General features: G+C 32.0%; 2 protein-coding genes across 2 annotated transcripts; both read left to right on the top strand.

Annotated features, from left to right (window-relative positions):
- Positions 1-280: 280 nt before the first annotated feature.
- On the top strand, positions 281-6,883 carry LOC114374653 (putative E3 ubiquitin-protein ligase RING1a). The gene is made up of 10 exons (XM_028332320.1): positions 281-645; positions 792-834; positions 3,210-3,268; positions 4,476-4,557; positions 4,709-4,829; positions 4,927-4,968; positions 5,246-5,749; positions 5,833-5,940; positions 6,244-6,471; positions 6,556-6,883. Exons 1-10 carry the CDS (start codon positions 372-374, stop codon positions 6,586-6,588), a joined length of 1,494 nt encoding a protein of 497 aa, XP_028188121.1. The 5' UTR covers positions 281-371; the 3' UTR covers positions 6,589-6,883.
- Positions 6,884-14,786: 7,903 nt separating this feature from the next.
- LOC114375235 (zinc finger CCCH domain-containing protein 2-like) lies at positions 14,787-16,310 on the top strand. The gene has a single exon (XM_028333007.1). The coding sequence runs from the start codon at positions 14,897-14,899 to the stop codon at positions 16,070-16,072; it is 1,176 nt and encodes a 391-aa protein (XP_028188808.1). The 5' UTR covers positions 14,787-14,896; the 3' UTR covers positions 16,073-16,310.
- The last annotated feature ends 3,483 nt before the right edge of the window (positions 16,311-19,793 follow it).

Below are 19,793 nucleotides of genomic sequence, written 5' to 3'. Positions count from 1 at the left end.
GCTTAAATAGTCTCTAAAATAAAAATATATATAATTTTTTCCCTAAATATTAAAAATTGTTAAATATTTTTCAAAATATTAAAAATTATTTCTAAGTATTAGCAAAACATATTAATTTAAAAGACTAAACTGATGAATGTAGAGAACGTACTTATGTAATTAAGCAATTTTATTGTTTCAGGCACTATTACATAGGGAGAGTATTCACCAAAAAAATTAAAACTTTGGAGTAAATTGATGGTTTATTTAATGCATAAATACTATATAATAATAATAGCTCAACCATAAATAATCTCAATCTCATTCTTGTTGTTTCTTCCGCAGCACACACATTGCATAGCATTCGCGAATCCCTCTGTCTCTGAGCAGCAATGCCAGCCCAGAAGCGCTCTCTGCCCGAGTCACTCGACGAAGGGGACACTTCGCAGCAGAACCTCTTCCATTCTCGACATGCGAAGCAACAACAACAACAACCAGACCAGCCGCAGGAACACGACGAGGATGAGAACGAAGAAGAAGAAGAAGAAGGAGATGAAGAAGAAGGAGAAGAAGAAGAAGAAGAGGAGGAGGAGGAGGAGGAGGAGGAAGAAGAAGAAGTAGAAGAAGCGGCGCAAAATGACAACAACGACGAGGAAAAACCACAGGGTTACGTATCATTTTTTTTGTTCGTTTTGTTGCTTCGTGATTACGTGTTATTTTCGGTGACCCAATTGGTTTTCTCAACTGGGTCGTGCTTTGTTTCGCCTTTGCGTTTCTTCGTGTGCTCAAGTTTTCTTCTTTTCTCTTGGCAGATTCCGACGATATCCCATCTTCTGGCTCTGAAGAAAAACCCGAGTACTCTCTCTCTCTCTCTCTCTTTTACGCACTCTCTCGTGAACGTGCATTGCTTCGAAACTTTTTGTTTTGTGTTTTGTTGTTCAGTTTTTTTTGGATTTACGTTTTGATTCCATGCCTCTGTTTCTGGATCGTGGCTGCGTGTGAATTTTGCCATTTCTGTGTCTGGATGTGATGGGTTCCCTTTGACTGTGTAATGGGGTGATACTTGTTTGTGCGGTTTGAGTTGTTGTGTCTGAATTTTCTGCATCCCCCCATTTGATTTGCTGTAGTTCGTTTGCATGTTTGGAATTTTGTCTTGCTTACACTTGAAACTTGTTCGTTCCTTGCCTGCTCAAAAGAAGTGATTGTTTTAGCGTAGCTTTTTGTTATTGATTCCAAAATATATGAATCCTTAGTGTCATTTTGTATGGCGTTGGATTAAACATCAATCAGCACCTACAATTATGTGTTTTTATTGCTACAGTTGCAAATTTGGAACTGTATTGGTTTTTGTAGGGATGGTAGAGTACAGTTCAAGTCATGTGCATCAGAATCTTTTATGTAGCCATATATAAACTACTATTGTGTTGATTTGTCTGGCAAGAGTTCAAAACCAAAATGTTTGAGGCATTGTCATGTATCGTTTGGCATGGTAGCAGTGGTCAAGTTTTGAATATCATAGGCAAGGTTTTAAATTGTGGTTGCAGCTGCTGTTTTGTCGTGATCCTTGACGTTGTGGAAAATTGTGGACAAATGAAGTGAATGTGACCACTATTTGTGGTCACAGAGAGTCCAAAAATTGATCATGGGTGTGATTCTAATAAAGACCTGATAGTTTGGTTAGTAGTTATTGTTGCTTCCCTGAAGCAGTATTTCATAATTATTGTTGTTACTTAAATTGATTGACTTGTCCTCTGCATTTCGTTAATGTTTGTCCAAGGTTGTCAAAGGAAAAAGGAGACAGGGTGGGGGCCTTGAGGCATTAGAAAAAGAAGGAAACACCATATTTTACTTTTTTGCATGATTTTTTTTAATGTAAATTAATTCTAACTCCTAAGCTGCTTGCTGCTAATGCCTAATAGCCCCAGAGACTGACATGTGACAGGCAACTGGCTATTTTTTAACATTCTGGATATGTTACTTCACTCCATAAGAATAACATTTAGGAAGTTAGATTGCTAGGATATTTGGATTTTTCTCTGTAGTTAGTCACCAATAAAGTGCTAAAGGCATGCTTTGCCTGACCCTTTTGTAGCCTTGATTTGGTTCCTTAGATACACCTTTGTTATGTTCCTTCAATTACACTGTCTTCTAAAAAAATGAAATTCATATTAGTTTGATGCTTTATCATAATGTTGACTTATGACATGTTCTTGATTCTACTGAGCATTTTAGGATGAGTTCTTGTTTGGATTAACTTGTTCTCAACATTGTCTAGAATATAGTTATATGTGTATTTGTCAGTTTTCATGAAATTTTGGATGGATGAGTACATTCACCAGATAAAAAGAAGGAATTGGTTACATTTATACAAGGAGTGATTCAATGCTTGTTTCTGTTGCAGTTCATATCCTCTAACCATCAATAGAATGGTTTATGCCTCATCTATCAGTATCTCCTAGCTTTTACACTATCATTCAATCTTAGATTTCCATATAATTGAAAATAGTTGACTTTTGTAATGTTTACTTTTGTGATTTTTAATTGGTTAATAGTATAAAAATCTTTATATTTACATTAAAATCTATATTAAATTCTTAGTTGCAATAGCATTAGTATTGTCCAATACAACTGTTAAAAATACAACGATGCTGTGATTTTTTTTCTTGGAAGAACCATTTCATTGATAATTTCATTGGAATGCAAAATTTACTTTGATTTATGACTTATTATAAAAGTGCATTTAATATGTGTGATTCCCTAGTCATAATCTTTAACAGTCTTAAAAGGATCATATTAATTTTGGCGGAAAATGGTTGAAAATGTCACTTGTCATTTACAATAGGGAAGCATATTAAAGTTCCAAAAATGAAAACGTTTACACTGGATATCTACAATACTTCAATCAAGTTTGAAAACTGCATTTCTGTCACTTCTGATATTAACTGTTTTGTGAAAAGTGTCTGCTAAGGGTGAAATTTCTTTATTACAGTAGCTTAGAGAATTTCGATGATCAAGATATGTAGTGGCCATTTTCTAGTATTACGTATTAACTGTGCCCAAGTCACAACCATGAAAAAGCAACCAAATTTATTTATTTGTTTGGCTATCTAGGGACTTGAGATTTTTTTAACTACCCAACTTGTAGGTGTATGTCATACATCTTACTATAAATTGTTCTTTCTATCAAGTTTATGTAAATATATGCTTATTGTCCTTTTTTTTTTTTGCAGATTTGTGTATGTGGAACTTCTGGAAATTCGTAAGGATGTCCAATGTCCAATTTGCCTTGGTATGTTTTTGTTTTCCCTTTCAAGATGGCATAATTGGCAGTTAATTAGATGTGATTTTGAATTTTGCTACAGTCAAAATATGCCCAGAGCTATGTAGCAGGATATACTTCTTGCCATTGTCAATTCTCATTTCTCTGCATGAAATGATGTGTAGGGAGTGGCAAGTAGTTAATGTTTATTAAAAGATCCTGATGTTGGATGCTTTTATGTTCAGTTAGGAGAGAGGATATAGAGTAGGAGTATTACATATGTTATTTTTCATAGAAGACACTAGTAGAATTGTCACTTTTCTTAGGTGGATGATTGGGTGATTATGAAACTATTGTTCTTAGTAGTTTCATATTTTCTATCGTTGCTGATACTATTACCTGCTTTGTATTTAAAAAATTCATCATATTGGAAAAATTGGTATCAATTTATGCTTCTTATCTTGTGAGCATCAGATTGTCAATTATCAATTTATGCTTCTTATAATTGTTGAGTTTTCATCTTTTACAATACTTTATAAAGGAAAATAGTCAGGCTGTTAATGTGTGCTTCTGTGTATAGATGTTGATAGAGATACAGATACAGATGTATTGTAAAAGAAGAACGCTTTCATGCATTAGAGTCTAATGAATGATTTTAGTGAGTTAGATACAATGATGAAATGTATCTATAATATGACTGGAATAAGTTTCAGTTGGAATCAATATGCTAGTTTCATCTAATTCAAGAACTCCTACCATCATTCCTAATTTTATTATACCTAAGATATAGATTTTAAGCCCCCCCCCCAACACACACACAATTCCCAACTCTAGTTTGTAAGTGATTCTTTGAACTTAGTTGTACACTGATTTGACAATTCCTAGACCCGTGTTGCTGTGTTAAGTTTTTTTTAGCATATATAAGATTCACAGCTCTAGTTTGTAAGTGATTCTTTTAGCTCTTAGTTGTACACTGATTTGGCAACTCCTAGACCTGTGTTGCCGTGTTAAGTTTTACTTTAAAAGATAAAATGTTTCATATATTTTACTTGAACTAGATGTGTTTTTTAGAAGTTAACCGTGATATGATTGCCTATTGTTTTGGGCACCTATAATCTTAATTGTGGTTTGACCATGCAGTTTTGGATTTCATTATGAATAAAGTTGCAGCTCAGTTCATGATTAAATTATAGCAAACATATCTAGTTTGCTGAAGAACTAACTACTGCTTGAACAGGTATTATTAAGAAGACAAGAACCGTTATGGAATGCTTGCACCGTTTTTGCAGGGAATGCATTGACAAATCAATGCGACTAGGGTAAGCCTCATGAAGCCATTCCAGGCGTTTTATTTATATAATGTGCTACTGATAATTGCTATCTAAGTTCTTTATGTCTTTATTGTGCTCATCAGAAAACATGTTATAGTCTCTGTATGCAGCCACATTTATTGTTTTTGTATTGTCTCAGGAACAATGAATGCCCTGCTTGTCGCACACATTGCGCCAGTCGTCGTTCCTTGAGAGACGATCCAAATTATGATGCCCTAATTTCTGCTTTATATCCAGATATTGAGAAGTACGAAGAAGAGGTATAAGTTGATTAGTTTATCACTTCATTTTTTATTGTGTTTAAGGTAAACCTGTCGCAAAATTTAACTAGTGATACCATTCACTGTCCTATTGCAGGAGCTTGAATTTCGTGAAGAGGAGAAGAACCGCAATAAGCAGGTGAACATTAATTGACCAAACATATTTAAGCATGCTTTCAGCATTCAGATGTGTCTAAAATACTTACACTAGTGATAACTTGTAACACTTTTACTTATTGATGTTGAAACGTTGACAATCTCCATGTCTGCCATGACATACCAACTCCTAAATACATATCAATGAATATTTATTTATTACTGAGGTTTATGCTTGTGCCTTATTAGTTTTGATTCGTATCATTCGTCAGTCAACATTATCTCAATTGTCAAAATTTACATTCTAGCTTTTCTGGCAGATTCAAGCTTCAATAGCAAAAGTAGTTCAACGGCAATCTGAAGCATTGGTTAAGAGACGTAAAGATACACCAGGTACATTTGTAACAAGATCACAGCGTAATCAACGAAATAGGAGACAAACTCAAGCAATTGAAGGATCTGAAGATAATGAGGAGGAAAATGACAATAATGAAAAGAACTCATCTTCAGATGATGAACGGAGTACAGAACACCGGCAGAGAAGGCGAAAGAGATGGGCCAGAGTTCGCTCCTCTCAACCCTCATCATCCATGACAAGTCCTGATGGTGGATGCAATGATAGTGATATGGATATAAGTAGAGAAAATCGTGGAATTTCTTCAAGGCAGGTATCAAAACATGGAAAGCTTACTTGGGGAAGGGGTGGATTTAGAAGTAACACTCGGCATGGTAGTGGTGGCAGTAGCAATAGCAAAAGTTCTCGCAGTAGTCGATTATCTAAGTTTGTTGATCATCTCCGCAACTTGGATGAAAACACTGATGAGGTGTTACTACTGAATGCTTCTTGAATATGATTCTATTCTTATTTCAGTTCAGTTTAATAAAAATGTTATATTTTTATTCACAGTTTGATGTCCATCTCATGCTTGTTTCTCTTGACCAACAAAGTACATCAAGTTTGCAGCAACCTTACCTTTGCTGTCGACCAACTTTGTCTGTCAGGCACCTTTACGAAGTAAGATTCTCTGTCTTTTGATCACTTGTTTCTTCTGGCAGTGATAGTTCTTGTTCAACTTGATCTAAGTTTGTGTAGCCTCCACCATAAGACCAAGTATTGTTTTACCCCATAGTTGTGAATTCAGTACCTGACTTTGTTTTTCTTGCTCCTTTGTCAGATGCTTTATTAATATATAGACCGTGTTATTTTCTGTCCCATCTTGATAAAAAATACAATGATTGCATAATATGCTTTTTGTTAATGAGCCAAAGTTAGTTTTCTTGCTTGATTGTCTAACATTTATGTATTTTTTCTGCATAGCACGTTGCTCGTCAGACACATTTGCCAGTTGAAGGAATTGAGATACTGGCAGTCAAAGGATGCTGCAGTACAAACCGTGACAAGTCAACCAATGAGAATTCAGCCCTGGCATACGATGAGCTATCAACGCTGGTTATTGATCCACACAAAGATGAACTGGAAATTTTGCAAGGACATGAGACTCTGTCAGGGCTTAGATCCAAATGCATATCTAAGATGGGACATTTGGTGAGTGTTAAGGGGTTTTTTTTCCTCTGATATTATTTTAGGTAACTACTTAATTCCATTCCTTTTCTGTTGTTGTTGTTTCAGATTATTGCATACAATCAGAAGGAGGTATCATAGGCTTGGTTTGATTGGCGGACTTGACATTGACAATGCCATAAATTTCTTTGTTATGTACATAAAAAGAACAATTGCCTTTTGCATCCTCAACCCTAAAAAAAAATAAAATTCTATAGTATACTAATGTTATGCAAGCATTGTAATATCTTTATTTTTAGGTTTACCTTCTAAAATATTAGTTAGGTTTCAGTTTTACTTAATTTCTAGTCTTATTTATCAATGTGTATCCAATTTGTCATCATGATGATTATCGTTGTCGAATGGAGTAGCATTATGGTGGCAAATTTCATCTTCATAGTGGAAAATGAATATTTCTAACCAAAGGATTTGTTAAATAAACATTAATTAAGAATCATAAAGTGGTTTGTCTACAAAAATGAAATACAAATTCCAACTTCAAGGAAAAAAATTCCATTCACAAAATGAGACTAAACAAAGTTTAAAGAGGTTTTATGCATATTGTCCTCAATTGTCTCGATGCAATATATGTATGGTGTTAACAAAATTAATTTTATGTAATTGATTTTGATAAAAATTGATTTTAAAGTAATGGGATTTTATGTTTGAATGATTTTATTATAAAATTAAATTAAGAGTAAAATTTAATATAAAATTTTGAATCTAACACAAAAGCTATTTAAAGTTGTTTTAATTTGAAATTAATTTTGGAGTCATAATTAGTTTTAAATTCTTTTATGTAAAATGAAATATGTAAAAATGTTTTTAAAATCAATTTTGGGTTCAATATAAATTCTTTAACTTAAAATCAAATACATATGAAAATGATGCATATGTAAAATGACCTTTATGTAAATATGTGCATTTATCATTTATATTATTCTTTCATTTTATCATTTGAAGATGTGTCAAAGTTTAGAACAGCACTAATATTTGCGTTTTTCCTGCTGATTTTGCCACAATATTAGTACCATGTTTAAGGGATTGATCTAATTTCTTGCATCCCAGAGACACAAAAAAGTGAAAATTAAACTGTTATCATTCATAAAAAAGACATTACAATTTTATATTAATAGTAAACATCATATAATCAGAGTATCCTATAAGTATAAATAGTTACTGGCTTACTGTATATTATTAGTATACCAAATGTAAGTACTGTTGGAGGATTTGTAAGAAAATATTACATTATTTTACAATTTTTTATTTTTTTTTACATCTACAAACTTATTTAAATGGGATAGTTTCTAAACACAGAGCATAGTAGGAGTACAGACAGGGGATGACTTGATGATGCTATGCTCACTCTCAAACTTGTCAACTTCTCTTAATTTTGTAAAAATATTATCTAGACTTTGTAGCCCCCTTCATTTAATATTTTTCTTTATTCCTGACTTTCTTCCCTTATATGCTACGCATTCATTTAATATTTTCCCTTATTACTGATTTCCTTTTCATTTGGTTAAAATATAATTTTCGTTTTCTTTTTTTTCAAATTTATACTTTTAGTCTCTTATTGAGACATTTTATTCTTTATTTTTTAAAAATTTACAATTTTAATTTTTGTGATCAATTTCAAACATTGATCTATGCGTCCGACAAACGTTAACTAACACATATTTGTTTATTATCCATATGAAAAATATTTTTTTTAATTATTTAATTACTAAAAAGCTTAATTTCTTAAAAAAAGAATTAAAAAACTACCAACTCAACTAGTCTGAAATGATCAAATGGACTGAAATTATAGATTTTCAAAAATAAAAGACGAAATAATTCAGTTAAAAAGTTAGAGGGATTAAAATCATAATTTTTTTGAAAGTGAGAAAAAATTTTAATTAAAAAAATAAAAAAAACTAAAATCACAAGTTTAAAAAATAGAGGAATAAAATTTACATTTTAATGTATTCGTTATTGATAAAAAAAAATATATGTTGTGTATTCATTTAATATTTTCCTTTATTCGTGTTTTCAAGCACCAACGATTAAGGCATTATCATTATCACCAGGGTCATATATCTATAAATTTTTTTTACTTCAGCCAAATTTTATATGTGACTCTTGTTCTAATATTAATATATTTTATTTATTTTAATTTTATTCTTTCACCTTTCTGTAAAAATTGTTAATTAAAATTTAATGATCAAACAATTTTCACATTTCATAGTAATTTATTCTACCACTATCTTATAATATAAATGATCTCAAATTGAATTTAAAAAATAATAATTATATACTTCTAAAATAATTTATAATATATCTATTGTATACATATTTTTTTAATTTTATAATATATTTTCCTAAAAAAATAATAATAAATAATATAATAAAATATATTGCCCAATAATTTAAGTTTAAACTAATTTTATAAGTACATATATAAAAAAAATATTAAGAGTTTAGTGAGAGGCCTGAGGCAATGGCCTAACTGGCCTTACCACAGCCACGGCTCTGATTATCACTGAGCTATTATTTCCGCACATTTACTTTATTTATAATTTGTTTCTTCAAATATATAGAGATCAGAAATGTCTCCAAGTTGATTCATATCTTGTGATAACGTTTTTGCAGGTTTTATATGAATCTGACCCCTGAAAGCACTGTTGTCAAACTGCTGTATCCAAATTCCAAACTCAAAATGGAAGCAAAGCAATTGCCGCTAGCTATTTGCCAATGTATTGAGAAGTTCTCCCATGGATCGAACTGTCACACTTGTATTTTCCCTATTTCTAATAGCATAAATTGCTCCCATTAAAATCTTCTTTCAATACTCTATCACTTTTTCTTTTGTTTTAAATTGAGCAGATATAATATGAGAGGTCTTGCTTTTCTGCAGGATTAATTTTCTGAATGGAGAAATAGCAACACGTACACCCCATTTTGAAATAAAAAACTATTTAAAATTTTTATCAAGCCATTGTAAAATAATTTTTATTTCAAAATGTTTACCCTCTCATTTTCTATCTACACGTATTATTAAGATTATTAAGATGTGAAAGATCAGTTTAAGATACATGTTACATATGACCCAAAACTAATTATGTAAACTTGTTAAGATTACTGAATTACGCAAATAATATAGAGTAAATAAGCATGAACGATTAAGAACAAGATCACTAAAGCCTCTACTTTATGTCTCAAAAATACTTTTAATTATCATTTTTTTACTTGTAAATAAATTGAAAGAATTTTTATTAATTAGCCTATGAATATTTCGGAGTAAATACTTTTCTTCTAATAAATAGGCTACTTGTCGTACAATATATGATTCTCTTTCTTTTAGTTAATAACTACATTATTAATTAATCAAATTTAAATAAATATAGTAACTTTACTAAATAAGTTTAATTAATTTAAAAATGACTCATTTTAGATCAATTTGCTTCAGGTCCACATATAAGATATTTGTGAATAAAGAGTCCATATTACAAGCTTGTCGCTATTAACTACCATTAAGTATTAACTATAAAGTGTCAATGTAAGTTAAACCAAGTGGGAAAAAAATGAAATTAAAGCAAGTGAGCAAAATAAAGAATTTCACAATGGAGAAGTTAGAGAAATTATGGTTTAAGTCCTCCCAATCCTTGATCAAAGTTCAAATTTTTATTAAGAAAAATATTTACATTTAATATTTGATCAAATACGAAGTAAAACTATTTCAAAAATACATATGAAAAAGAAAAACTTACATGATGAGATTTCTTATTTTTCTTATTACATTACTAATCTTAGCAGTTATTTATCTTTATTCTTTTTCTTTCTCTTTTGGTACCTACACAGTACACACCCTTTTGAGTGTCAATGAATATCTCCAACACATATTCTTTCTGGCTAGATTTCAGAACAAGTACTACTCTGCTCAGCACATATCTTCTGACAATAAAAACATGACTGCCAAAGAAATCCTCCATATATAAATCGCCGGTAATTAAGAAAACCTGATTTTCATGTGATGCCAATTGCCAAAGCCAAATTATTTAAATTTTCTCCTGCGAATTAATAGAGATACAAGACTTTGACTTTAACCTTTCGGATACTGTTATGATTAAAGAGAATAGTTCAGTGTAACATTTCATGGGCCAAAATCGATTAACCACAATCCCTATTCAAATAAATAATAACACTAATTAATAAAAATAATCGCACAAATGAATATTCAAAATACCTACTTAAACCTAATTAATTCCCTTGTATTGAAATTATCCCAATAATGGAGTAGTATAAATTAATTCATTGAATTAGCTCTCTAGCTAGCTAAATTAGTATTGGGGAAGTGATCAGTATTAGCTCTCTTGGGTGTAAAGCGGACAAATTATCAAAACCTTCTCACTCTGCTATTCGTTTTCATACTAATACAAAAACTTCAGCTTCTGTATTGGTTTGATACTAAGGAAGTGTCACGTATGGTTTTCCTCTATTATGTGTATTATATTTTAAGGGAAAAGCAGTATGATGATTTTTTTTTTAAAGCAGGACAATAAAACAATGGAGTAAGGAGAGAAAAAGGTTGTGAGTTTGAATTTTTCAACTTGACATTTATAACAAAATTAATATATTAACATTTAACGATAAAAAATAATTGCATCTCCCATCAAGCAACTCATAAATTCTGATATTTAATATTTTTATAACTTTTCATTTCCAAAACGACATATCATCTTTATTATTTTAAACAATTTAACTAGTATTTTCATTATTATTTTAATTTCAATTTAATATATTTTTATGTCAATTTGTTTAAATATATAAGCATATAAAAGTTTTATTTTACGTAATTTTTGCATTCCATAATTTGAAATGTGAAGAAAAAAGCCTAAAAAATTAAATAAAAAAACACTAATATTTAATTAAATAACTTTTCTAATACATGAAGAAATACTATGTATAATTAATTTAAATAAATAAAAGCACTTTAAATTAACAATATTTTTTAAATATGTGAAGAAAACAAAGTAAGATATGATTAAATGTAGTTATTTTAAAATATATAAATCTAATTGGATTTCATTAAACAGAAGAAAGCACTGCTTCGATCTCTCCAGTGCTTTATTTGTATCCTACAAAAAATACTCTCTGATGGTAAAAAAGTGGTACGTTAATTGCTTGACACTAGTATAAGACCAGCATTGGAGATGGATTAATGTGTTTATGTTTTGAAGACTTATTATTATCTGAGTGCGTTAAAGAATATTTAATTTATAAAATTTAAAATTATAACATATTATATTTTTCAATATCTTAATGACTTAGATTTTCTTTATTCAGCAGTTTCTACTTTCGGCTGTGTTTTAATTGACATGACGTTGTTTGCATTCAATGAAATCAATGAACTTGTCACAAGATCAGTTTTTTTTTTTTTTCTTTCTTCTGAATGTCACAAGATCAGTTTGAAACTATCAATATATAATATAAATGTATAATACAGATATAAACAAATATTTTTTACCTTAACTGGTCAACAATAAAGAATCCTTTATATTGCACAGACGGATATCCAATAAATAAATGTGATCGATGACGAACTCAGTCGAATGCTAAAACAATCAAATTTATCTAATATTTGAAAGGAGTGTAAGTGGTAAACTTTGAAGTTTAGAAATTTGCTCTGTCGTAGGTAGATTTTTTTTACTCTTTAACTTCTGAATATAGGAAATTTTCAAAATAAAAATGGTCTTGTAACAACTAATGTGACAAAATCAATAGTTCACACATAAGGGAGGAAATTCGGCAAAAATGTATATAACATTAGGGAACAGGAACTTTTTTTATTATTTTTCAAAAGCATTTCTAACACATAAGTAACAAAAGGGAGACTCTTTTTGCAAATCTAATTTTGAGCCTCTGAACTTTAACTCAAACATGTACCAACTTGTTACACTGGTACACAAAAAACATAACGTAGCAATATCTTGCCAGCTAGAAGAAAAAATATTTAAATTATGAAAGATTAGTTGTAGAGAAATTTATTCAAATTGGACCTTAATGAACGTATAAGCAGCAACAAATCGTGTAACTTGGCTCCATTTCAAAAAAATAAATAAATCATGTAACTTGGATAACTTATTTTGCTGAGTGATGGATACATTGAAGTCTTAATTGAATGTAAATAGTTTCTGAGAAAATAATTATGTATGTTTTTTCCTTTGCAGGCAGGTACAATTTTACTGTAATAATAGCCCTTCAGAAAGTCATGGTAAAGACTAAAAAGAGCTTCTACCCCTTATGAATGTGAACTTTCTGTTTCTTTTATTAATCAAGGGCATGACTTCCTCATCCTTGATCCTTATGAACACTTAATTAAATTACCTGTAAATTAATATTGATTTTATAATTACAATCTATGTAACATAGTATATATATATATATATATATATATATATATATATATATATATATATATTCCCTTTGTTTCTATTTACAAGATTAAAGTTTAAAAATGATATATTAATAAATCATTAGAAGAGAAGGAAATATTAATGATAATAATAATTTTTAAAAAATTATTATAAATTTAAGATAAATTTATTACTATTAATTAAATTAATAATTTTTTTTTAATTTTAATGAATTAGATAATATATATATATATATATAGAGAGAGAGAGAGAGAGAGAAACAGAAAGTATATATAGCAAAAAAAAATCATACAAATGAATCAAACTGCTTAAACATAACTCCCTTTTACTGAAATCATCCCAAAATAAGGAAGAATTATTAATTCATGAAATTAGCCCCCTTAAAGTAGCATGTCTGGAAATGAAATTAGTTCTTTACATGTAGTATTTACCTAAATTTCAGCTTTTCCATCGGTTTGCATGTATTCAGAAAGTGTCAGTTAAGATTTCCTCCATTATGTGGATTTGATTATTCTTTATTGGGAATGAAAGTGCAGAAATTTTTTAAAGCAGGGATAGGCCTTAAAGTTTGGTCCGGTTCTTTTTTCCTCTAATTCAGAATTGTAACTGCCAGATGACCATTTGACTAATTTGTTTAATGTCCCTGACGTTATTTGCATTCATTGAAATGAATGGACTAGGACTTATTAAAGGTCACCTTGAAACTGATATAATAACATTACTATTAGCTAATACAGATAAGAGAAAAGACAAATGGCTTTACCTTAACAGGTCAATAATGACATGTTTAAACTCAATTTTAAAAGCTAATACCTCAAATATCTGCACTTGCATTTCCTTCCTTGTCGACAGAGTTTTAGATCCATTCAGTGTTTAATTGAGGAATGTGTAACCAATTAATAATATACTATTACTTCTTTGATTGTATTAAGCTTTTTGGTCATTAGTCTGAAAGGAGGAGATAGGTCTGTGTCCATATAAAAAAATAGAACTAATGATTGGTTAGTTCACGATTCATACTTTAGTTGACGACATAATACTGTATCATATGAAAATATAACCATGACTAAATTGTAATATATGCATATGTGATGAATGATGATGATCAAACGTCAAAATCAAAGTACTTTTTCTTATACAATTTATTATTCAATCGGTTTAATTAATTTTCGATGGCTGCAATTAACTACGTGGCCTATCCAGCAGTATTATATAATTCACGGTTTCTTATCCGTCATATGTTATCACATCTCTTTTAAGGTTCAATCACTTCACTCCTTCAGTAGTTGAACCATTATTTTATAAATAGAACATGATTTTTAATATCCGTTTTCTTAATATGTCGATCTCATTATCACGCGTTATAAATTAACTTACACTAGTTCTAATAAAACACACACATATATACAAGGTAGAGAAGTCTATCTCCTTTGATTTTAGCTGGGGACAATTGGTCAAATTTTTTATGAATACTTCTTTTGAGTCAAAGTAGAAGATAGGGAAAAAAGAAATAGAATAAAGCTAAGGGAAACAAATGCAATGAACCAACAATGGAATTTATAGTCAAGTCGAAGAAAGTCCCTTAGATGGAGCCCTCTTGGGCACACCCTAACGTGATCTAGAATTTTCATGTTAGCTGTGATGCCAGCATTTACAGAATGTAATCCAAAACCCTTCAAAAGATATTTGTAAATAGAGAGCTTGAAAGACAATTACACATAGCCAAAATTCCTGTCCTCAATGAATTATCAAACTGCCACATACCCTCTTTTGCATGCTGATCCCAAATACTATGTAGCCACGCATCTCCTTCAATGTCCCCACACCCCAATCCTTGTCATCCTTTCTCTCTCCTCAACCACCCTATATAACTCACCCCTTTGTTTCCCTACAAAATAACACACCATACACTCACCATTGGGAAACACTCTCTTTCTTGTTATTCACTTTCTCTTTCATTAGGCTAAAAAAAACACACACACAAGGTGGCCAAAATGAGCGGTGTCTGTGCTGAGCAGCACAAATTTTACCCTTCTCACCAACTCCTTTCTCCAAAGAAAGCCCTCAGAGAAATTGACATCCCTCCGAGGAAGCTCCTCACTCGCCGTGCCGCCAAATGCGTCGGTGGCACCGACGTGTACTCTGAGGAAACCATGCAGCAGAAGTTCCTCCCTTCCAACGATTCCGACGAGGACGACCCTTACTCGTCGGACCACTTCCGGATGTTCGAGTTCAAGGTCCGCCAGTGCACCCGCAGCCGGAGCCATGACTGGACCGACTGCCCTTTTGCACATCCGGGCGAAAAGGCACGCCGCCGTGACCCACGGCGGTACCACTACTCAGGAACAGTCTGTCCGGAGTATCGTCGTGGAGGGTGCAGCCGTGATGATGCATGCGAATACGCTCATGGCGTGTTCGAATGTTGGCTGCACCCTTCCAGGTACAGGACAGAGGCCTGTAAGGATGGCAGGAACTGCAAGAGAAAGGTGTGTTTTTTCGCACACACACCTCGCCAGCTGAGAATTTTACCGGTAACATCTTCACCCTCTTCAAATGACATGCCATGCAAGAAGAACCTTAAACAAGTGTTAAACCATGCTTCAAAAACAAACAACAACAACAACTGTTGCTTGTTTTGCCATTGTGGTGCTTCTTCTTCAGCCTCTCCAACCTCCACACTCTTCGGCATGTCGCATTTCTCGCCACCACTATCACCTTCCTCGTCCTCTTCACCACCTCCTTCTCCGTTGAAACCCAGAAACGCGGTTTCTCCTATTTCCCGTTACAGTGCTGTGAATGTGAACCCTCATCACGTGGTGAGTTACAAAGACGTGTTCACTGAATTGGTGAATTCTTTGGAGCGTTTGAGTTTCAACGAGGGTTCACCTGTTTCCGGTGCAAAAGCACCGAACTTTCCTTGGCTTGATGTTTCTCTGAACTGTGAGGAACAGCAACAGCAACAACAAAACCCTTTCATAGTTCCTTCTTTTGGCTGCGAAGATCAGCAGCAACAGAACCAGTTTATTTTTTCACCACCGTCCATTCAGACACCGACAAATGGGAAGTTCTGTAGCAACAGATTCATGGGCAACGACAACAACAACAAGGTTGTCGGTGGTGCTGACGTTAATGGCCCAGATCTGGCGTGGGTGAATGAGTTGCTGATGTAGAAGAGTGAAGATCGATGGTGACAAAAATTAATGGTAGTGATCAATGACTCAAAAAAGTGTAAATAACGCAGAGAAACGTAAAAAAGCGTCTCTGGCGTATCTATTGTTATTGTTAATTACTATTGTTTAAGGTTTCATTGCTTTCTGAATGTTGTTAAGTTTGTGACAAATTATGTAATTTGAATTTCATCTCCTTTTAATGTATAAGGATTAAGTTAATATTTTGACTTCTTTTATCAATGTGTTTATTAGTTTTTTCAATCAGCAAGAATCTGCGATCTTTATTTCTTTTTCATCTATCTTAACCATTCAATTAATTTTATATTTGCTAGAATATTTTGACTCATTGATGGTGTTGTTCTGTGGTATAGAAAAATATATCAGCTTTATTTTATCTACTTAGTGGTGGTGGAAAGTATCACGTGGTAAACCTACCCTGAAGAAGCTAATTCTTTGGGATGGGTAATCATGATAATTTGGTGTTGTGTTGGCCTTTACAAGTACAGAAAGTGGATTCCAAGACATGGCAAGAATCCAATCTTTGTCGTGGCAAGACATCATCACATTGAAACAATTTTATAATTTCTATTATTGGCTATGGATAAAGATAATTTCGGAAATTTGAGATTCTTTGAGCATCATTTCGTTTAGATTGAATATGGAAAATTTTGTAAGCGATGGACATTTAATTGTGGAATCACATGTCGAGCACGCAAATTGTTAATTGGTGAAGTCAATTGAAAATCTAATTTGAGACGCCCGAAAGGGAAAGTAAAGTATCTTTACAGGTGTAAATTTAAACATTGGCGTCCTTTATTTAGTAAAAGATTGTATAAAATTCTTTGACGGTCATTGTCGTTTATTCAGAAAGGAAAAAAATAGAAAGAAAATTACAAGGTAAAATCTAGCACGTTTTGCTGTTTTATTGCTCTATTGCCTAACAAGATATGTTTATCCAACTGCAAACTCTTCCATAATGTATGAAAGGTTAATTACGTTGTTTATAATGGATAACCAAAATGATACGCTAACAAACAAATTTTTCGCAATTGACCTGTAGCATAACCTCTCGCCTGAGTGGAATCGAATTAAAATGCAGTAGTAAAAACTGTACATCTATAAGATTGGCTGTACCTTGAAGATGCAAAAAAAAATTGTCCTGTATCAGTGGAAAGCATAATCGGTGTGTGTGTGTATGCTTTGAGTTAAAGAGATACTTTTCTGTTGTCTTATTTTAAAGTTTAAGAACGTTTTCCAGTCTTTAATGTTTAATCTATAATTGTAAAAAATATAGACATTTTTTTCCCCGTTTTTTATCTGTATTTTCACAGACAAAAACTGTGAGACTCTGACGACAAACTTTCATTGATAAATAAAATTATTTGATTTCATCAATTGTAATAATTAAACCACAAACTTTCATTGATATGTTTGTTCCAACTACAGCTCATTATTATTTTTTTCTGAGTTTTGGATAAGATTTTGACATTCTTGTTTATTAATATATTTAAAAAGGCATTTAGATAAACCTAGCTAGTAAACAATCCAGTAAAATTGGAACAGGGATACATATATGCTGTATGTAATATATTCATGGTGAAAACAATTTGAAACATTACAAAGTATAGGAGAATAGGACGGTGTCCAACTAAATTTTTCGGAGAAAAAGGAAGTTATTATGTTTTTATAGCAATTATTTACCGTTTACCTTTTTCTTATCTCACCATTACGTTATTTATTATTTATATCATTCTGTATCTTTTTCCTTTTTTTATTTCTTTTAATTACAGAGATAAGCTTTGTCATTTGCTATTGGAAGGTTTTGGTCTAATAGGTTCTTCATTCTTGTCTTTAGAAGAATAATACAGTCAGCAAAAAAAAGAAAAAAGAAGAAGAATATGTGTTCCTAGTTATCTGACGATTTGACGTGATCATGCAACGTAGGCGACCTGACATGGAAGATCTAAACTGTGCTTTAATAATCGTTTAAGTCCAACACCATTTTTTAAATGATTAATGGACCATTTCGTTTAATTATTGTTTGCGTGGAAAGTTTGCTTTTAAAGAAGGAAAGTTTTATTGGATTAATTTTTGCACCGACAGACTTCATCTTCAAAGAGGTATGTAAATCAAGATGAATAAATAAAAAATGACAAACCAATTCAAGTTCAACGTTAAAAGTATAGACCATTTCATGTTTAATTCAAATATAAAATTGTAAAAGAGAAAGAAAAAAAAGATAATATATTGCAAAGTATTTTTATGTTTGTTATTATCAATGCCTGTATTTAAGGAAGGTGGTCTGGGATTACTTTTTGACGCCAGAAAACTCTACATATGATTGATCAACCATGGTGGTCCCGGCGTTGGAAAAATGGTAGAGATACTTTAAAAACCCTTTAGTACTTGAGTTAATTCATAGTAAAACAAGATGCAGACAAAAAAGTTAAAAGTAAAAGGCTTGTGCTACTGAAGTGAGACCCCCTAAAATAGAGATGCGATGAGTCGACAGAAGCCAGTAACTTAGGTCAGTAGAGGGGCCTACAACGCCACTAATGCAATTCAATTTCATGAGTTTAATTTAGAGATCCAAAGTGCATAATGCAATTAATGCAAGTACGCGTTGTCAACTCGCTATCCGTCCTTAAATTATAAGCGTTGTTAACTCGCAATTCCTCCTTAAAAGAAGGACACTAATTCGTAGCATTTGTTGATAGCGTTTTAGGATGCAATCATGCAGACTTATCCGAAAGATAACTCGACAACTAGGACAGTGGGGGAATGACCCATTGTTGTGTTTGGAATAAATGGCGGGATTTGCTGGTTTGTGAGTTTGAGTTAGGTGGTGATGCATAAACTCACTCGAAATGGTGACCAATAAGAAAATAACCCATGCTAAAACGACCTATTATAGGCTTTGAAGTCAAATTAACTGCCTTTGCCTTTAGTCGTCAATTCGATTTTTGTTTATAGGAGAAATTTAGCGGGCAATTGTGGGATAAGTTGCCATCTCCTTGTGAATTTATTCAACCGTGAATGAGTAGATATAACTGTGGCACCTTGTGAACGGGGGGTGCTTTAGGTGATGGGGCAATTTTATGCAGATCTATAACTGCATGCAAAATGCCTGCACTGTTACTGACAGATTCTCCATTCTCGCCACGACATGCAGTTTGATTTATTTGAATAACACGTCAAATCTTATTCATCCTTAAAACTAAAATATCAGTCAATTTAATTTTTAATCTTATAAAAAAATTAGCCCCTACCTTCCGTAAAATTTAGTTCCCCAAAATTAACACCTTTCAATTTAATTTAACATTAAAAAATTTAATCAATTAAATTTAACAATCATTGTCAATTTAATCCATAATTTCAAGGACTAAAAATCTAAAACAACTCATAATTGTAATTTCAGAGAACAATTTCAGAATTACTTACTCCTTATTATCATCGCTACCTTGCCATGCAATTTGCAGCAGAGATCTGACCACGGTTGGTGGGGGACATATACCTTACGTATTAAGTTCTCCCCTTGTTCAGCTTTAAAATGGTCACCAAATTTGTATGCTTCTGCCATCTGCAAATTAGTATGTTGACATCTCTGCACGAATTATCGTTTTCCAGATGCTTCCATGGAAGAAAACTGACAAAGAATTTGGCTTTCTTTCACCTGCCCAGTTTCTTCTTGAATGGCCATAAGATGTATTATTCTTCAATA

This window comes from Glycine soja, chromosome 11 (assembly GCF_004193775.1).
Source record: "Glycine soja cultivar W05 chromosome 11, ASM419377v2, whole genome shotgun sequence".
Lineage (NCBI taxonomy): Eukaryota > Viridiplantae > Streptophyta > Magnoliopsida > Fabales > Fabaceae > Glycine > Glycine soja.
Note: the sequence above shows the minus strand (reverse complement) of the source record. Positions and strands in the feature narration are given on the sequence as shown.